At 40.9% G+C, this 20427-nt stretch overlaps 1 protein-coding gene across 7 annotated transcripts in view; it reads left to right on the top strand.

Moving 5' to 3' along the window:
- Nucleotides 1-20427, top strand: part of LOC105389684 (kalirin) — a 136283-nt gene that overhangs the window by 97801 nt on the left and 18055 nt on the right. For 5 of the 7 annotated variants that reach the window (XR_007268172.1, XM_048632536.1, XM_048632540.1 and 2 more), the window contains 11 exons: nucleotides 5142-5208; nucleotides 10207-10333; nucleotides 10553-10678; nucleotides 10806-10868; nucleotides 11284-11352; nucleotides 12321-12509; nucleotides 13187-13281; nucleotides 15666-15858; nucleotides 17301-17498; nucleotides 19294-19485; nucleotides 19996-20225. Coding sequence is in view for 6 of the 7 variants with exons in the window: in XM_048632536.1 (XP_048488493.1) it covers nucleotides 5142-5208; nucleotides 10207-10333; nucleotides 10553-10678; nucleotides 10806-10868; nucleotides 11284-11352; nucleotides 12321-12509; nucleotides 13187-13281; nucleotides 15666-15858; nucleotides 17301-17498; nucleotides 19294-19485; nucleotides 19996-20225 (1549 nt within the window). In the remaining variant the exon portion in view is untranslated. The remainder of the gene's footprint in view (nucleotides 1-5141; nucleotides 5209-10206; nucleotides 10334-10552; nucleotides 10679-10805; nucleotides 10869-11283; nucleotides 11353-12320; nucleotides 12510-13186; nucleotides 13282-15665; nucleotides 15859-17300; nucleotides 17499-19293; nucleotides 19486-19995; nucleotides 20226-20427) is intronic. The other 2 variants (XM_048632537.1, XM_048632538.1) reach the window with 2 other exon arrangements.

Raw genomic sequence — 20427 nt, 5'->3', positions numbered from 1 at the left:
ACGCAAGCGCCACGGAATTCAACCTTAACATTGCTACAGATGGGCGTATTTAAGTCGGGTCGGTATAAATACACCGCGGCCAGGCGCCGGCTCTGGGCCACTGGGTCGTGTTTATTAGGTTCATGAGCTGGCTAACTAAGATCTGTTATTATTTTAGTGCAAAATAATGTTACTTAAATAATTAATTGAAGATTTCGAATCAACCCTCGGATCAGAGAACGGTAGAACAATATTTTAAAATGAAAGAGAATATTAATATTTTTAATAGGATTACACGAGCTCAATCAAGCTACATACCTTTAACATGGCACTGTATATCACAGCATGTTACAATCATATCAATTTGCGCATTCCAAACGCGGACCCGGACAAGTGAGCGAAATTAAAATTTATTGCCAAATCAATCGAGCAGACTGCACTGTTGTCTGGATTCCGCACCTACGGCTACGTACGTGATATTTATACGTGCATGCACCTACGTACGGTGCACAGAATGCAAATGAAGTGTGCGAGTTATAATTTGGGTGTAATTAAGTTATAATGACACAAGGGGCGTAATGAACACACTGCGCTAGCCGGTCCCCGCCGCCGCCGCCGCCGCCGCCGCCGCTCGGTGTCACGCACGCTCTGAAACTCTGAAACACAATCAACAATAACTCAATTTTATGTCACTGTTTGTCTTGGCCGTTCGAAAATTGGCGTTTAGTGCATTCACACACGAGTTATTAGGTCATAAATAGGTTGTTAATAATATGCATATTGTGTATGTACCGGCAGAGCGTAGCTCCTGAAGTGTTTCGTATGCTCGTTTAGTGTTTGCGGAAGCCCCAAAAACTGAAAATACATGATAAATAACTTCTTAATTACTAATATTAGTCCTAATCAAATGTTAAGGGTCTTAATTCCTCCTCCTTTATCGTGTTTAATATCTCTATGGTGATACTTTAATTTGAAAGACCCTCGTACCTTGTATAGATTTCAAAATAGAGTGGGGGCTCATATGAAAAGGAAAATTAAGATGGCTTCTCAATTTTCACCGTTTATACTAAGAAGGTTCTAAGCACCTTATCATCCACAGATCTGTAATATTTTAGTATTACCTCTTTTGAAATAAGAGATGGTTTTCATTTTGAATTTACTGATAAGTGATTTGTTTACCTTCTTACTTACTTTACTTCGCAGATACAGATCCTTTTAACTGCTGATTTCTGAATTTAACTTTCTATTTGATTTCATTACTTGTTCAGTTATTGTAAGTGCCTACGTGTTCGTTTGTAATCTACTGGCTGAACCACGAGCTTCGCTTCGCCTTGAAAGATTTAGCCGATCGTGTTCCGGGATAAAAAAGCACATTGGTTAAAACAGGATTTAAATTTTCTGCATACCAAAGTTTCTATTCCCTTCAAGTCCTGCATGCTGCATAGATAAAGCACTCACTGCAGGGAGTATACTCGTATCGAATAAGATAACTCACGGAATTAAACGACAACACTAATTGCTAAGTTAGCAAAATATGTTTCTTTAACATTTAAAAGCTTTTCTTACCTTATTACATACATGAAAACATAATTATATAAAAAATACAGATGGTGAGATGTTAAAATCAATCAATACGACTCTTTCATGATTTGCACGTCCAAATATTTACGAGTAACTAACTCCCGTACACATGTACCTAATGGGTCTAATGACTAATGTGCAAATGACTCACATCACTTAAACTGATTCCTAATGATGATGAAATATTACAAAGAGTTATATTCCAACTGCAATATCCATTACTAGTTGAAATGGGGACTTGGGCAATTTTGGTTTATTGGAACCTATGAATGAAACACCTCGTGGTTTCTAATTTGTTATGTTTTTAATCTGTACTATCTGTAGTAATCACTTTAAAAATGGTATCAATTACTTTTAATTACAATAATGAATTAACAGATATAGGCTGAAATTAAAGGTAATTGTACTGTTCAAATCGGTACATCATCGTACCCACCTGCCTACAGACATCGATACGGTCATAACCTTCAGAAGCTCTTAGAAGAAAAATAAACAGAGATAGGGAATCAATGAGATTTTCCCAGACATATTGTTATTGTACTACTTACGGGTGCAGCGAATGCAGCGTTATTGTTTTGTAGTGAAATCCTAGAGCTTCAAGTAGCAGGCACAGTGATTAAGCTCTCCCTCGGCGGCGGTAATAGTGGTCGGCATGTAAACTGTAGTTGGCTGGATTTGGTGTACATTCGTAGGTGTTTGCCCCCCCCCCCCCCCCGCGCCCCGCGCGCGCCCGGGTGCGATCTCACGGAACATTGCTTCCAAAGCGAACCTTTAGAATAGGCCGGCCAAACTACCGGCCTGCGGGTCACAGAATGGCCCGCGGCTCACAAGATGTACGGTCAAAATATTGGAAGTTGGGTACCAGTAGTGACACATATTCAATGGTAGATTGGATAAACAGGAATTAGGTAGCAGATACTATCTTTAAACCAATTATTTTGACCTAAATAAAGTCCAGCGCTGCCATAATCTAGAAAATTTTACTGTTATTAAAATATTTTAGAAGCTAACTGTATCTAAGCTGCCACTGAAATTCTGTACCTAATAAAATAATTGTATAAAATACTCAGAAACAAACAATTAATTTAATTACACAAACTAAATAATACTTAAATACAAAACGCCCGACATAAACTGTACAAAGTGTCTAACAGTTTACTAACGAAAGTTAAATTAGCTTTTCACGTGATGTCTTGTCAAAAGTTTTGAGAGCTGTTATTAAATTAGAGAGAGAGTAGGTCCGTTAGTGTTAGGTGTAATAGGTACACCTAAGTGGTGTTGTAATAGGGCATCTCTAGGTAGAATAGAATAGAGCGCGGCAGTGCGGTGGCGGCTCCGGGCCGGCGACCACATGTTCCTGTGCGGCTGCTGCCACAGGCTGCTGCTGCTGCTGCGAGGTGACCGCACACTCCTCACTCCTCGTCATCATGCATGCCTCACATACCTACAGCCCTCCCACTTACTACTCGTGTTCTACACAAACCAACAGACCAGGCTTAAATTCGATAAATACCTGCATGTATTACATACTCTAGGGCTTACTGAAACAATTTGTAGTAAGCGTGCGGTAAAAGTTGTACAACTTTTGTCACAGACAGCGTTCAAACTCAAACTGAAATGCGTTTAATACATTGTTGCACGGAAGCTGGCCGTACCCCAACATTTAAATTCCCTTTGGGAGTCCCCGCAAATATCTAGACATGCAGTTTTGTTCACCGGCTTATTTCCGCTGAACGCTTGAGGTTTTGATCCTGTCTGATACGGGATGAAGTGTTTCGTTCCGAACCGTATAAATATCATCCAATGAAAACATGAAATGAAAACGCCCCCGACACCCCTTACAGCAGCTGTATCAAAGCATCCAAATTGAATAGTGAATCTTTTCATTTCATCTGTTTCAGTAAAATTAAATAAGCTCATTAAGGATTACGTAATTGAAACAGTATCAATTCCAATTTGTATGAAATAGTTAAATGCTATCAATGAACGCTATATCATATTTCCTTTCATTCATCATAGTAGATCTTAATAGTGTTTGAAGTGTCTAGGTGTAGTCTATTAGTAGTGTCCACTGGGGGGGGGTGTTGGTGGCACCTGGCATTGAAGTGAGTAACAGAGATGATTGGTCGCGGCAGCGGCGGCGGCGGCGGGCGACCGCAGGGGGCCTCGCCACGACGCTCCGGTTTCTGCCAGATCTCTCGGATGCTGTATCGGATTGTCAAATCATTACAACTTGTGTGTCCTAGATTTAATTAGGCATTCAGGATTATGTATTATCTTCCATTCATATTTTTATACGGTATTCACGATTAGGTTTGATTATCATAGATCGTATATTTCTCCCGACTCTGGTTTCGTTTATTAACGATCGATCAATAAGTTCATATACTTACAAAAATCCCAAGAGTACTTAAATTTAACTAATCAATTAGAATGTTACAAAACTACATCATCTATATAACATTGCAACGTATATATTTATCCAATACAGTAATACAGTCCCCATCCATGTTTAAACGATGTCTACGTATCATTTAATGGGACAAGACCACAACACGCGAGGACACAAAGGGACCCACCAAGTGGCTGCATTCCAATTACGATCCCCGGCGCAGCGCCCCCCTGCCCGTGTTGGAGGGTAACCTCACAAACTATAAAACCTGACTGAGGCATAATATTTAGGTATCATAGTTTTTTTTATAAATAATAGCCGTGGTTATGCCTCTGAAAAACCCTTTCGGACCATCAAGTTGATATCACGTAAAGCTGAAATCCGTAAGAGTAAAACTTTAACATTAACGTGCTAATTTGGAAAAACATACATGTAGGTACAGACGATTGAGGACCTCCTCCTTTTTTCCATCTCGGTTAAAAATCAGTTATACTTAAAATGAACACAAGGTCGTTTTAGACAGTTTTTGAATTTCCTTTTCGGTGTCGTTCGGACAATACGCCGACACCGACGCCTATTCGCGTCGGCGGACAGCTTCCGACTCGCCTCGCCGCTAGCCGGCCGAGCGGGACCAACACATTTATCTTATTTGCAACTAGGTATTTGGATTTGACAATCAGTCATTATTACTTGGTGTCAGATTTTATGGTTTTGAAGATCGTAGGATTTCAAAAATCAATCATGATATTGTTTCACTTTTTATCATCATCAGACAATAAATATGAATCGTTGACAGATGGACCAAAGTCATAACGTTATTTTTTGAAAGATTCTGACAAAGTATACATACATTTTATATTCATAACGAACACAATAAGCTTACAAGTATTTTTAAGTTTAGGAAGCTTTATCGTCAGAAGTTTCTTATAAGCTGTATAGTTAAAGTAAGTCAAGTCTTCGTTATACTTAGCTAAGTTTTATTTTCTTGAAAAGTTTGTATCTATTCAAAGCTGATCAACCACCGCTACTCACTGAACGTATTGAAATGTTATTAGTATGTGTACAATCCTATGTCCTTCGACGTGGCTTCACGGAATCCTATGAAATTTGAAGCCTATGGGCCGAACATTATATGTATAGTTATTATGTTTTATAGATTGTGTGTTGTAAACAACGTATGTTGTTGCAGAAGCGGCGGCCTCCGAGTCCGGAGTGAGCGCCGCGAGCCCCGGCAAGCAACGACGAGGCTTCAGCGGGTGAGCGATCTTTCCAATATCTACTTAATTAGACTTATTAGTTCCCGGTATACGGATAGTGTAGCATGGAACGTGACAGGTGGCCGGTAAAAACTGCATGGCGAGGCCGAGCACAAAGTGTTTCGGCGCACAGGTAACCCAAAAATTGCTACAAATAATACGTACTGTTATCTTCAATTCGACATTGACTGGGCGTCGTGTGTTTCAACCTCAACGCTAAAGTTTCCCATTAGTCATCTGGTTATCTTTTGTATCGCTTATCTTATTCGTCTCGCGATAGCGGGGTCTTGCGGCGGTAGTCGGTGCTGGGAGGCGGCGACATGGACTGCTCGCGCCGCTTCGGCAACAAGTGCTGCCCGAGACTCTTCGAGAGGTGTGTCCAGTGTTCTGCTCGTTGTGTAGAGTGACCAGTTTCCCAACAACTTCCCGGGACCAGGCCGCTCGCAGACGCCCCGAGGCCGCCGCAACTCATTCCGTCCAACGGATAATCAAAAGTTTCGCATTTTGCGTCCGCAAATCGAGCACAATGCCGTAACTACATTGTCACTTGCTGTTAGAGATCTAACTCGTAAAATGTTTACTCTGTTGTGTCTGCGTTCTTTACAATTTTATGATGTCTCGCAAATGTACCGAAATAACTTGGCCCGTGAAGTCTATTTCGAACTTCTATCGGCCGTATTCACTGCAGAAATCACATGAATGAATTAACCAAGCATTAAATTGTTACGCCGCGTCGTCGTGTTATAATTGGAACTGTATAATAGTGAGGAGGTGGAGGTGTAATATCCATAACAAAGATTTTGAAGCGAGGAGACACGGAGCGGAAATAATATGTGTCTCCGCTGAAGGGGTCCGCGCACGGGGAAGCGATCATTGCAGACAAAGCGCTCTATTTATTAAGTAACTAGCGCGCTGTCTGCCGCCACCGCGCCGCCGCCGCCTCTCGCCAGTACCGGTGATCAATTGCCATACGGAACCCTCCTCAAACTCCCACTGGCCTGGGTTTTTCGACAAAACATTCACACGCTCGTTAGTAAATTGTTATGACAATTTATAATCCAATATTCACATACGAAAACTTTTATTATGGATTAAGAATCTCATTATATCGATCTTGTATGTTCATTGGCCTGTGATGTGTAAATTGAGTAATAAGATTAACTAATTGTGCATATTTATTTACATTTTTCTCCGGTCTTATCCAGCGGTGGTAATGGGTGGTGATTACGTAACGACGTCATTATGGACGCCAAGACAACGGCGGCGCTATCACCAGCACGGTTAGGGCTCATTAGTGTTTCACTTGAATATTGGTAATGTTACTTATGCGAAAGTATATGTCAAAATTACGTACGTTGAAATCGCCAGTCGCCGTCTACCGGTTTAACAGGGTGCCCCGACAGCGACCGCGAGTCCCGCCCGCAGTGCGTGCTCAGTGCCGGCCGTCGCATTCGCACTTGTTGACACCATAGTTTCCTGCCTTGAGTAACTTGATTAAAGAATACTTAATCGTTGTAATCAGTGCGATATCGCGCCGAGTGGAGTTGCAATCGCTCGCTCCTTCGTGTCTTTACTTCGTCGTCTTCGGACCTGATAAGTGATAACACGTCCAGTATCAGCTGAGCACCCTGAACGCTGATAAACAATAAATGCAACCGTTCAATATTTAGTGTGTGTGATACCTGAAATGTGTTTGGTGGTATGACTATGTGGAGTCAAGTAACGTTAGCCAGGTAAGTTGTCGCAATTTAACTGTGTTACGAATTAATTTGTACCCCCAGTGACACGAAAGCCGAATTGACCAAAGTAAAATCCAGAATATAAACTTCAAGTTCAGATTAAATCTACTTAATAAACTGTTGAACCAACATGTCGAGTTGTCTTTAATCTGGCACTGAAGTGTTCGCGACTGAATTTCGGATTAATGATGACACAGGTTGGACAGAGATAGTTTCGAACTTTGTTTATCGAAAGTTTAAATGTTGCATAATTTTGGGAGTTACTTAATTATAGGTATCCTTATTTGTTTCACGCTGAGTTGTTAAAAGCCTAACTGATTAGAATAATGGTCTTCTAAATAAATACAAACGTTCGTTTCTGTTAAACATTGTTAATGAAATCTTTCTATTGTCTGGCCGCCTACGATCATGTCGCTATCAAAAGTTGTTTTGAACAACGATTCGAAAATCCCTTATTGAATTTCATCTCTGGTATTGTACCTCTACCTGTGTCTACGGATTGAGGTAGAGAAAGAGAAATACTGGCATTTAAGAATGTGGCGCCAGCGTAATAAAATAATATTGATAGCGACAGTCTGTAATTCCGTTTACCTACATACGGATGGAGGAATACTTAACAAATTCTCTACAGCTATAGAGGTGGCATGTTTTGAATTCTGAGTTTCTAGTCACGCGACTCCTTTGTCTAATCATAGCCAAAAGTATAGTATAGGCTGTATAGGTAACGTGTAAATCTATATACATATACATATGTACCTAGCTCTTTTTTATTTGCTTACAAAGCCAACAATGGCAATATCGTTCGAGCTGACGTTTGCAAATTCACCACACTTTATTATTATTATCAGGAGTTTTTTGACACCATTCGATGGATATTCCATAATATTGATAATATTCTCTCCATTTTGAAGTTGATGGATACAAGAAAATCTGGAAATGACGAAACATTTGGAGATGGCTCTATGTATTTTGTTCAAAATTAGACGAATATTACATACCTACATAGGTCGATGAATAGATCCATTCAATGTTTTAGATTAAAACACATACCTAACTGTAACTTGCTGCAACGGAAAATCAATCTCTCAGCATTCATATTGAAACCGTTAGCCTTCCTTGATTATTTAAGAAATATTTTTAAAATTCCCAGCCGGATAAAAAGCACTTTCGGAGTGAAAATCCTTACGTTTTATTCTTCATTGAACAAAACAATCTCAAAACACAGCAAGCAAGTTGCCGCCATTAGGTATATATCGCGCTCAAAGCGACGAGCTAGGGCTTACGGTAAATGCCTAAATACCGATGTCGTTGGATCGGACCGCGGGCTATGTGGGAGAGAGGGTAAAACAACTTCCTATTCTAGAAATAATCGCGACGCTGCTACATAACCTTTTATTTGCCGATTTAGACTAGAATACTTGGTGGTATTTTACAGCACTCGTTAAAAGTCAGAATGGATGAAAACTAACAATAATAATTAGAATTATTTATCTATTAGAACCACTCACTGAGATTTTATCTAGAATACGGCCCTAACATATCGACAAGCACCGGTAAAGTGATATACCGCGAGTTGCAAGCGAAACTTTGTCTAGCGACAGTTGCGAATGTTTAGCATACTTCCTCTCTATATCCGGGTGTAGTAAAACCAGCAAAACAGTTACACTCAATAACAAAGTGCACATATTATACTTTACCTATCTTATTGTGTGTATTGAACACGTATAGTAATTGAAGAAGATTATACTTTCCGATATAATTTGCATAAACTGTACCCTTTTTTTAAAATGTCACACTCTTCTATCGCTAGATCATTATGCTGCTGTATTTCGTCACACAGTGCCTTAATTCCTCACATAATACTTTGATTTCCTTGCATAAATAATTAGCTGTTCGTGTACCTACTACTAATTGTAGTAGTTGGTACTGTTGGTAGTTGCTGCAATGCAGACATCGACATTCATACTTACAGTTACTAATGTACTACATTAAATATTAATTTCTAAGGTAATTTTCTTTAATCGAACGACATCGGCATAGATATTTAGGTCACCCTGTAGGTCAAATCGTACAACGACTCAAGAAAGTACAAATTTTACAGGGTAGACACAGAAACATTACTTATAGTTATTACAACATATTGCATTTACTTTCGTAACATATTATCATATTCCCAGTGAATCAGGGGGCGGGACTTAAATTACCGTGTAAGCTGAATTTGACGGGCATAACCTTAGATTGTAACCTCGACAATAGTGTTAGATTAATCATGCTACATATGACATTGTTAGTCTGCAATCCAATCTAGGCAATGCGGTTTAGGAGGAGTATCTTTTTACAATCGTTGAACTAGTCAGGTGCCACTTGCGGCGCCGCGACGCAGCTCGTTTCAATCAATGCGGTGAGTTAGATTACTTAGTCGGTACCTACGTATCTCTTCCCTTCAAGTATAAGTGATATGAGTGGTGAGTCGTCTCTATACAATCCGAAACTCGGTTCATGTCATGTATCAAATCCTATGTTTAACTTCCGGAATCTGTCCCTGGAACCGTCTTTTTAAATCCTTTTAAAAGTTCACCATTGAATACTTTGTGTTGGAGATTAGGTATTCCTGAGAGCTATAAAATAGCGGCGCGTCACCTGCGGCGCTTTCATGTCCTGCCTGTTTGAAACTCAATGCATTTGCACGAAATTAATTCAATTTATCCTTTTTCTATGGAGTGTCTGAAACGTCTGATCCCTGTTTTAGCTCGGAGTGGCTAGGACAAAGCGTTTACGAACTTCGGCCCCTGAATATGCAGTTGTTTGCAATAAATGCCCTTTGATTTCATACCCCTTCCTTTGTTTTTAGAAAAAAAAAACTTCTGTCTACGGTGTACTTCCCCCAAAAGCCCGAATAATTTGGTGTCGATATCGCGGACAAGAGGATTTATTTGCAGCTCAATTCTTACGAAGCTCAATGTGGTTCAGGCGGCATTCTGCCAAATTAACTATTCGCTGCAGGTTCATTGACGCTGCAGCCGCGGCCGCGCACGCTGCACGCCACTTACGTAACACACACGTAACTTTGCAATCTGCGTCTATTGTTTTCTACTTGGACAAATGAATTTTGCTATTAATTATAGTCATTCACCATAGAGGTGTCTTTCGTCGTCTATTTCAAAACGGTGACTTTCCTGACTTTAATATTTTGTATATTTAATGGTTTAAAAAAAAGCAAGACTAACGCGTTTCCGTGTGTGTTTCCGGTTTGTTAAAGAAGGCGATGGCTGGGAGGGCTTCGTAAGCCACTTAAATCGGAGAAGGTGACTGGGGCTGGGCCGCCGAGCGCGGCTGACAAACCTGCCCCACTGCTGAAGAAAACTCCATCGGACAAGAAATTCAAGGTAAGTACTCGTACTGATAGCAGTATTTTAGTTTATTAAGAACGAATCTACCCAGCAGCAACGGTAACTGCTTTTTAAAAAACTCATATGCAATACATACAGCAAATACCCTGAAACTGTGAAAAACATAGCCTTGTAATTAGATGTGTACCTTATCGCACTCATATCTATCCGTAGTTATTAAACACAAGTAGGTACTAACTAATGTGTATCCAACAGATTCCCTTCAGCAGTGACAGTGGTCGCGGAGACGACAGTTTTGACAACCAGAACATTACTCAAGGCACCTTCGAGGAAGGTGAAGACAACGATATTGAACTACCACCCCCAATGGAACCCATACAAGTAAGTATTGTATTATTAAAACCAAAAAAAAATAACGGCCAAAAAACTTACATTTTGTTTGGTGTGCTTACGTTAGTACAAAATCTGGTAACAATTACTCGTATAAAATTGGTCTGTTTGTTGCCAGAACCCACAATCGGTGCTCCAGCAGTCCCCGGAGCCAGCACCTACGTCAGTGCAACCCACTATGGTGAGTCCCCCATGACGCCATCCGCTACCAACCTTCTCATTCTTGTCCTCTTTAATGTTGTGTTTAATGTTTAGATATCATTATGTGTAATCACCTTTCATAATATCAGTTTCTGAAAGCGGTTGCCTCAATTATAGGGAGAATAACACCCACAGTTTTCACCCCATAATTGGCTTCATCAAAAGGCCGGACGAAACTGACTAACAAGTAATTAGGATTAAATAATAGAGTCACAATGTTCGTGGAACGTGGGCGCGCTCTCGCATTGTTGCCGTCAAACAAAGTTCAGTGTAATGTGCAGTAAGCTTGCACGTGGCCCTCCCGCGGGTGTAGTCAAGGGCACGTGTCAAACTTTGCACAAGTTTGGCGACAACGGCGGGGCGGCTTGGGTGACTCGACACAAATACGTTTTCAGAACTCGATGGAGTCGAACGGAGGGCCAGCTGACATAGCTGAGATCGAGCAGATAGTCAAAGAGAAGATGGTTCGCATCACACCTTGATGTTAGCATGTAGTTGCACGACCTTTTTTTTTGTTTGGTTTTGTTTGGATTTTGATGCAGTTAGGAGTTTTATCAAGTCTTTATGAACAAGCGGAATAATCTCTATGAAAGTTCAGATAGAGTTGACTATAATTAAATTAACATTGAAATCACTTATTTTCCTATTTAAATTTAATTTACTCTTTTCTATACTCTTGTTGTATAACTCTTTTTATCGAGAGGAAATAACGCAGAGAAATACCTGGCTCTGAGGCCGCGCAAACGAGCGCGCCGTACCGCAGGGAATTTTTAATTTCTCGGCGGACATCGGTATTGTTAAATTTTCAATTCATCGGAATAAACCCTGCGAGTTTCGTGTGGTGTGTGTTATTATACGAGTTTTTCATTACGAATTATATTTTTCGCTGACAAAATAATACTTGTTTATAGAAATTTTCACGGTTTTGAGTGTTTGCTTTAACACTAACGCTTCTGACAAAGACGATGGAAGGCGAATCGCGAGTTGAGTTTGAAGTAAGTAGGTGCGTAGGCTTTCACGTTTTTAGTGCGCATGCGTTTTCCTGATGTATTGTGTTTGCATGTCTTTAGCCAGACGCTATCGTTTCTTTGCTGTTTTCAACCCCAGCACTTTGAGGTTTACCATCGTGTGGACAATGGACATACTGCATATATTATTCATATTACAGATTCGCAGCAGCATTTATTACAGCTTTACACGAGGGTACTGCCGCTACATTATTTAAACAGCCGCCGAGAAGTAGCCGTACTTGTACATACAGTATACAACTTTACAGTCGAGAGAAATATCAACTTTATCCGCGCGTAGCTTGTTGACTTTTCGTGTTTGATTTGCACATCCCTTTTAACGGGACAAGCATAGCTGCATTAGGAGACGAATGTGGGCCCTGAGACATCAGATTCCTGGTTTAAACTGTTTATAAAATATGTAGGAGCAGCACGGAGGGGTGGCCAGCTCGTCGAAGGGTGACGAAGTGGAGGAGGCGACCGGCCCGGGCTCGGACTCCGCCGAAGCCGCGCTGCGCAAGCGGGAGTACGTGCTGAAAGAACTGATCGAGACTGAAGAGATCTACGTCTCGGACCTGCGCCTCGTGTGCGAGGGCTACATGAGGCACATGCAGGTATATTATTATGTCGCCACTTTTATAGGTAGCTTATTTTGTTTTTAAGCTAAGTATAATGATAGGTGATGATGAATATTATATTGTCAAAGATATGATCTATATATAAGCTTGAACCAAAGGGTAACAATTTTTTTTCGTTATTTATTCATTTAAAACAATCACAGGTAACAAAAAACAAAAACGCCAAACTGTGCAACAGTTTCGTTAACAGTTTAGTTACATCGGAATATCCATGCTGGCCCGATTTCAAAACAAAATCCTGCAACTCGTAATACGTTTATGTTGTTTGTATTGAACACGCGGGCAGGTTCCAAGCGATTCATAACATTGAACTTTGGGCCGATTCCCCGATAGTCCATACTATTTAAAACACCACATGAATTATTATAATATACATTCAGCAAAATAACTCGATAGCCGACCTAAGCGCATACACTGTAATTTTATAATCCACAAAATCCAAAATCTTGTCGAATAGAGATTGTTTGAAATCGATGAAATATTATTTTATTTACTTTTATTCCACCCATGAGAGTCAGGATTAAACTGTTTGCGCCTGGGTGGCACACTATACCTTTTGCTGACTGTACCTACCTATGTATAACATTGTGTGTCGCACACATATATCTTATGCTGACTGTTCCTATGTATAACATTATTTTACTCATGTCCAGGACAACACATCTGAGCCGAACATGCCGGACAGCCTGCGCGACCGCCGCCGCCTCATCTTCGGCAACATCGAGACCATCTACGACTGGCATCGCGAGTGAGTGCCTTATTCTCTTTGCAGTTAGCTATTGGAGGAGACTGCAGCGCTATTCAAGGAGGCTATCTCGTTGTATTATGCGTGCCAATGTAGGGCAATTATCGTTCGTTCGTTCGTAGATTTAGAGAGTGACCCCCACAGCTCCCTGCGAGGATTCGCATGAGATATGATGGAATAATTAGTTTAAGGTTTTTAACCCAACGCGTCATTGCCAATGATAGAGATAGTTGGGTACTCAAAAATGGAAAAGGATTTGCGTAAATGTTGTCAAAATTATTACAAAAGTTAACAGTTTAAAACATACACCCCTATATAATGTTCATTATAAGAAGATTATATAAGAAAGATTTCGAGCAATAACGAACAAATTCAATGTATACCTACTACGACCCTGCAATCCATTTTGTGAAACGTGCCCAGCTCGCGATCCAATCGAATTTTATTTCATTTTAAAATATAGGAATCATTCCTATCTTTTTTCCAATGTAACTTTTAAAAGGATTAAAATAAATACCAAACCTTTTAAAAGATTTCATTGTATTTTCCGAATTTCATTTTATATTAAAAATAATACTACATATTTCGTTTATGATTTCAACATTGAAGGAATGAATTGTATGTTACGTAACACAATTTACGGTGAATTCTTGAGAAATAGAAATAAACCGACAATTTATCTCGCATGTCACTTTTAATAATCCCACTGATACGTTAAATCATAACATAAACACTCACGTCTTGTAATAATGTTCTGTCTATTAGTTAGGCAGATGTGTTTTGAAGTGCCCAGTTTCTACCAGTTTAATTTTTAAGTTATTCAATCTGTGACCACCGAGAGTCTAACTCGAGACGTGCGGCTATAGTCACTTGCACCCTTCAGTCACGATTCACGATAGTAATTAACTTTAATCGCATTGATCTATCCTCGATCTTTGTTTTTTCCGCACAACACTGGCGAAACGACTATTACTTACTGAAACGTCGTTTCAGACTGTGATACTCTGTACTTTCATTAATTACATTCTCGCTTAGAGGATCCAGACGACAAATTACCCCTGATAACTTTAATAAGAAAAGTATTCGCTTTGTTTTTCCAAAATGGTATAGGTAAGGTTAAGGTTCTAAAGTACTTTTAATAATATTTTACTACGTCTTTTTAAGGAAATCTTAAGAGTGCTCCATACGGACAATATTATTACGAATGTTGAACGTATATGGCTTGTTGTTTGTGAGAGATTAGATTAGATAGCGCGCGCCGCGATAGCGTTGCGAGCCCACTCACCGCGCGTCAAACATTTGTCGAGATTCACTCACTTGCTATAAATTGATTCCCCGACAACGACTATTGAAATTGAAACTGAAAAAATAAAATGATTTCGACGCTGCGAGCGCAACGTACCCATGTAGCCTTTACCTTTATCCTTATTCCACAGTGTATATCTATAGTATAGAAAAGTATAAATGGGAAATTGTACAGTAGTCTGGTAGGTCACGTACGGCTACACAGAGCGCGTTAACAAGCTGTCTCGTCTATTCTCACGCTCCTCCGGCGCAGTCTGTAAACTCGCTGTAAACAACCCGCGAGCGGGCACCAACCGGAAACGCGCATTTTAATATCACACCCCAGTAGACGCAGAAAGTACGAAAAATGAAATGAACTTGAAAGCACACTAACAGCATCCAGTCTGGAAACTTGTTTTTCTTATAAGAGAAGTTAAGACGATCTCATAACGCAGTCAAACAGGAAGTAGACTTATTCACTCGAAATTTATTCGACAGAGCTTTTCTGGCATACTTTGTGACTCATGAAAAGTACGTATACATTGAACACGCCCGGCGGATTAGGTTAGCAGACTGGAAGGGCTGGAGCTTCATTCGCAATCAAAAGTCATTATTGGAGATGTGACACGATGCATGTAATGAATTGCACATGCAGTGCTTTATGCTGGTAATGATAGGTACTTAGAAGTTAGAATGTGTGAGTGAGTTTATGAGGTTACCCAACCTATAGGTAGAGGTATGTGGTGTAAGGGTGCCTGTCCACGAGACGAGTGCGGAGCGGGGTAGCGGAGCGGTGTGCGATGCAACAATCATATGCGCGGAGTTTTTATGCAATCTCATTGGTAAATTTAATTACCTCACACACCGCTCCGCTAGCCGTCTCCGCTCTGGTGGACAGGCAGCCTAAGGCCCGGTTTCCACCAAAGCGGAGAGGAGAGGAGATGTCTCATTTTTCTTCGCTTGATCCATTTCCACCGTAGCTAAGCGGAGAGGAGATGTGGAAATAACGAAACCTGATTGTTTATTCAAAACACATCGCCTATCGTCTCGTCTCCTCTCCGCTTTGGTGGAAACCGAGCCTAATGGTTTACCTGTGTGTGTAGTTCGTTCCTGCCGGAGCTGCGTCACTGCCTCACGTCGCCGGAGCGCCTCGGCCCGCTGTTCCGCAAGTTCCTCGAGAAGCGCATGCTGATGTACGAGTCGTACTGCCGCAACAAGCCCGTCTCCGAGTACATCGTGTCCGAGCACGAGCATTACTTCATCGAGCTCCGGCAGAAGCTGGGACACAAGCTGCAGGTAAATAGGAGGATGGATGAAGACTGCTATTTGTTTACTTAGAGCGGCTGCTACGGTCCTCTAGTATCTTTAAAATAGCACGGGTATTGGGACGGAAGTGCAATTTTGCGAGTATAACGGACTGATTAACAAAATTTTACGAATGAGCCTCAATCGTTGACGGCACTCTTTCTATCTGAACGAGATTCGGAGGGATCCGGAGTTAACCAATGATCAGTCTGACCGAGCATTGCCTCGCGTTCTAGGAAAACCTAAGACAATCCGTCATTTGAACCAGCGTCTTTACTATTTATCTTACACCGTTCACCTACGGCTGCGTTTGCCTTGCATGTATCATCACATAATTTATTTTAACAATCTACGCTGGTCATATTCAAATGGAAACAAATAGACTTATTTAAATTTAATGAATTTCACGTACACAACAGACACCGCACGCAATAATTATATGTTACCGCACCGGATTCATTAACTACTATTTCGATAACATTAATTGGTTATCGGTGTAATTTGATGTCGAATTAATTACTCAAATAGTCTATTTCTGTATTCATATCTCTACTCCAGTTCTAAGTACACATGAATGTACGGTATTTCATTCACTGAAATTGAAATATCACTTATTACGTTGTTTTCACCAAATATTGTTATGGGCTCATTCATCCATTTAATTTGACCGCTTGTTTTTCGTTTTCAATTAAACATGAGTAGTTGGATCACGGTTCAAGTGGCTCGGTGCTCATCGCTTGTGTATGTGTGTGTGTGTGTGTTTGTTGACGTATCGTCGGGTTTTTTAGGTTCGCTTAAGGCAAAGAGGGCACCTCCCTGGCGCTCGGAATTCCTTGGCTCAGGTGAGGCCCGGCGGCCGCGGCTGCCTCGGCACTGGCCATCATTTACAGCGATGTCAGTCTCAGTGGTTGCATGCGTCATGTATGGTCTATTGTGTAATCCCGCGTAAATGTAAAGACTAATTTTGCCGTCACTGTAAATCATGAGCAACCTTTTAATAGCAATAATTTAATGCTATCAATATTCTGCTGTCCGGGATTAAAATAGACTGTAGTATGAGTACATAAAGGCATCAGTTGATTTCATTACGGCCGCTCCGTAACATTTTCCGCTATTTTATATTTAATACGGGGCTACTCTTGCCATATTTCACGGAAAATGGTCTCGTACGACCCGGTCCGCTGTTAATATTAAATGAACACGGGCGCCGCTCACAAACCAACTGTTGCTTCATATTATGTACGTTAAAACAGACAGATATCACTCCATCATTATTATATTAGTATTGGGGTTTATTTTTTGTTTTCTACACGCACACTGAACACGACATCACACTTAGCTGTTGTACAACGGAATGCTTGTTGTGTTTTCCGTCGCTTGATGTGTGTCTCTCTTTCATAAAGCCGTGATTACATTGCGTGGGTTGTCTCCAGCTGGCGGACCTGCTGATCAAGCCGATCCAGCGCATCCAGAAGTACCACTTGCTGGTGCAGAAGGTGCTGACCTACAGCGAGGGCGGGTGTTGCCCGGCGCCGGTGCTGGCCGCTCTGGCCGAGGCCGTCACCTGCACCTCCATCATACCCAAGAACGCTAATGACATGATGGACGTCGGCCGTCTGCAGGGCTTCACTGTAAGTATATGACTGACGCGATTACTTTGGAACCGATCTCAGTGGTGAACTTGACTTTAGAGAGAGGGTTAGTTAGTAATGGATTACAGAAGTTCGAGATATTGATATGTAGGTACCTATGCGAGCAGTTTCGGTCAGTTCACTAGCTGAGATTGGTACTAGAATACTATTGTTATTGTTTGTTCCACAATATCATATATATAGATGTAACTATTTCTATCGATTATGTCACATCTCCTTGCTGGATTCATATAAATAAATAAAATAAATGATGGTTTGTTAGCGCTTTCAGGTTACATGGTACATTTACTTAGACTTTGTGAAAAAGGTACTGAGTCTACTACGTTATCGATTCGGCATTTGATCAATATCTTACCTCTCTTCAAACCGTAGGTTAAATTTTATTCATGAATAATGAATTTCACCTTTCATACTTGGTTAAATATTGATGGTGCAAAACACTCTTCATAATGTGAAGTTACGTTTGCCCTTGTCGCGATAAGTGTGTGGGAGGATGCAGATAAGATGCCGTGTTGATAAACCTTAAAAATGTACAATTTACATATTATGATGTTACAAATTATTATAATGAACTTTCAATACTTGACAGCTGCACTATTTTTAGGATATGTTTCGTCGCGCCCTTGTCTCATAGATTTCACATTACTCATTGAACTGAAGCGTATTAGGAATTCTGAAGCGTTTAACTAAAATAAAATGGTAATTGCATGTTTACGGTGAAATGACGTATAATAATTTAGTGGAGAAACATGCAATCATGCAATATTTTCTAGACAGAGCTCTGGCCGTGATAGCCGCTTCCGAGCTGGCATCGATAATTGCTTATTAATAATAACTTTTACTTGTTGCTTGCGAACTATTAACTACAGTTTATTATTAGCAGTCGTTCAAGAAGCTGAAACTTTTCCAACAGATTGGATTTCCTTGTAAAGTATTTTCTAACGGTATAATAAATTCCATTGTTATTTAGAACTTCAGCCTCGGGAATGTAACTATATATTTTTATTAGAAATTAATGAAATAGTTTATTATTAGCGATTTCTTTGCTTGCGAGTGTAACCGATATACCACATGGTGTAAATTTATGGAATTCAACACTATTTATATTGTTTAAAACTGATTAGACAACTTGTTAATGTTCCATTACCTTGACTGATGTACCTGGGTTCGATTCCCAACAAGGACTAGTGAAAGTACCTACATATGTTTTGGTTTATAAAAGTGTTAAATATAGGTGGTAGTTTTAATAAAGCTTTTAACTGCGACTATGCCATATTTTTCCAATAATCTGCCACTCGCTGCGCTGACATTCCGATGCAATGCGACTGTCATAGCCGTGCTTACTATTCTACGCACGTTAATTTATACCTACTATTACTGCAGTACCTACACTGCATTTTTTAATCAATGGATGTAATAATAATTTAGGTCAAAATAAGATTTCGCGACAGAAAAAGCTTCAGCGAGTGAAATGCGAGTATAACTAAAGCCATTGCGACATAACATCCGATCAACGCGCCTCCATCACAATTTCATTCACGCACGCAAAATGCGGCGGCGATTGTCATTCTTATTACTTCTTCTCTCTATCATTCTTATTACTTCTGCTCTATATAATAGCACGGTTTAAAATAGTATAAATAAATCGCACACTGTGACAACGCGGGTAGCGACTTAAGACTCCCCCAGGCCAACAAATTTTAGCTAAATCTGCTTGCGTACCTCCTTGCGGCACGACCATCGAACGGACGTCTACAAACAGTCCCGTTTCCAGATGAACATCACGTCGCAAGGCAAGCTGCTACTCCAGGAGCCGCTGGTCTGCTCTGAGGCATCCAGCAGCGGCGAGGGAAGAGGCAAGGAGCTCCACGTGTTTCTGTTCGAACAGTGCATCATCTTCAGCGATGCTGTGGGCAAGAAGAGCCAGTTCACCAGCCCCACTTACAACTACAAGGCGCATATACTGGTGAGTGGGCTTCTGTGACATTTTGTGTAACTGTAATCGTTCACTGCTGGATGTAAACACTCTGTCTTCTCTGACAATCAATACAGGTATAAAGGAGTCGGTCCTACGGGCTGGACCTTGTCTTACGCTACGATTTTCTCTTATTAGTCTCCAATCAAGAAGTGGTTGAGTTCAGATATCAATCACTGCTGGATTGCCTCTCACTCGGGAGCGCCACAACACTCTGCCCTAGGACTTGGTCGTCTAATAACCTCTGGTAATTTCTAAGGTTGGAGGTCAAGTTGGCTGGATGCAATCAGAGGCTGCGTTTGTCTGTGGACTCCACTTTATAATTAGTATTCGAATAATCGATTTAATCACAAATCAACTTGCTACAATCAAAATCTAACGACCGCGTGTGAAACTCCTGCACTATCCACATAGTTGTTATGACAATCATGAGCCAAAAATAAATGAGTCTAATTTAGTAGCTGGTGCACCGTAGCTCACTCGTCCGCAACGCAATTCCAGGTGAACAAGATGGAGATGGAGAAGCTGGACAACGGAGCTTTCCTCCTGCAGTCGACGGACCCGAACAAGCCGCGCGTCTCTTACGTCTGCCGCGCAGCCGAGCAGCGCCGCCAGCTGTGGCTCAACACGCTCAACTCCATCCTGCAGTCGCAGCGCATGTTCGGCGACGCCCTCGAGAACCCCGGCGCCTATCTCCGCGAACTGACCCGCGACCCCCCGCACCCCGTCGCGTAAGTACACGCCGCCCCCACGCAACACGCACTAACAGGCTTGTATTTAACCGACTTGTCATTGTAATCTACGGGCGACTATAGCTCTTTATAGTTAAGCAAATAAATGTTATGTTAATATAGGTTGACTGTATTAGTTGTCTTATCTTTATGATGCTCTGTTTTAGCTTGACAACTCACGCGTAATAGTGTACTTTTGGAT

The sequence above is a fragment of the Plutella xylostella genome, chromosome Z, assembly GCF_932276165.1.
Source record: "Plutella xylostella chromosome Z, ilPluXylo3.1, whole genome shotgun sequence".
Taxonomy (NCBI): domain Eukaryota; kingdom Metazoa; phylum Arthropoda; class Insecta; order Lepidoptera; family Plutellidae; genus Plutella; species Plutella xylostella.
This window is presented reverse-complemented; position numbering and strand designations above follow the sequence as displayed.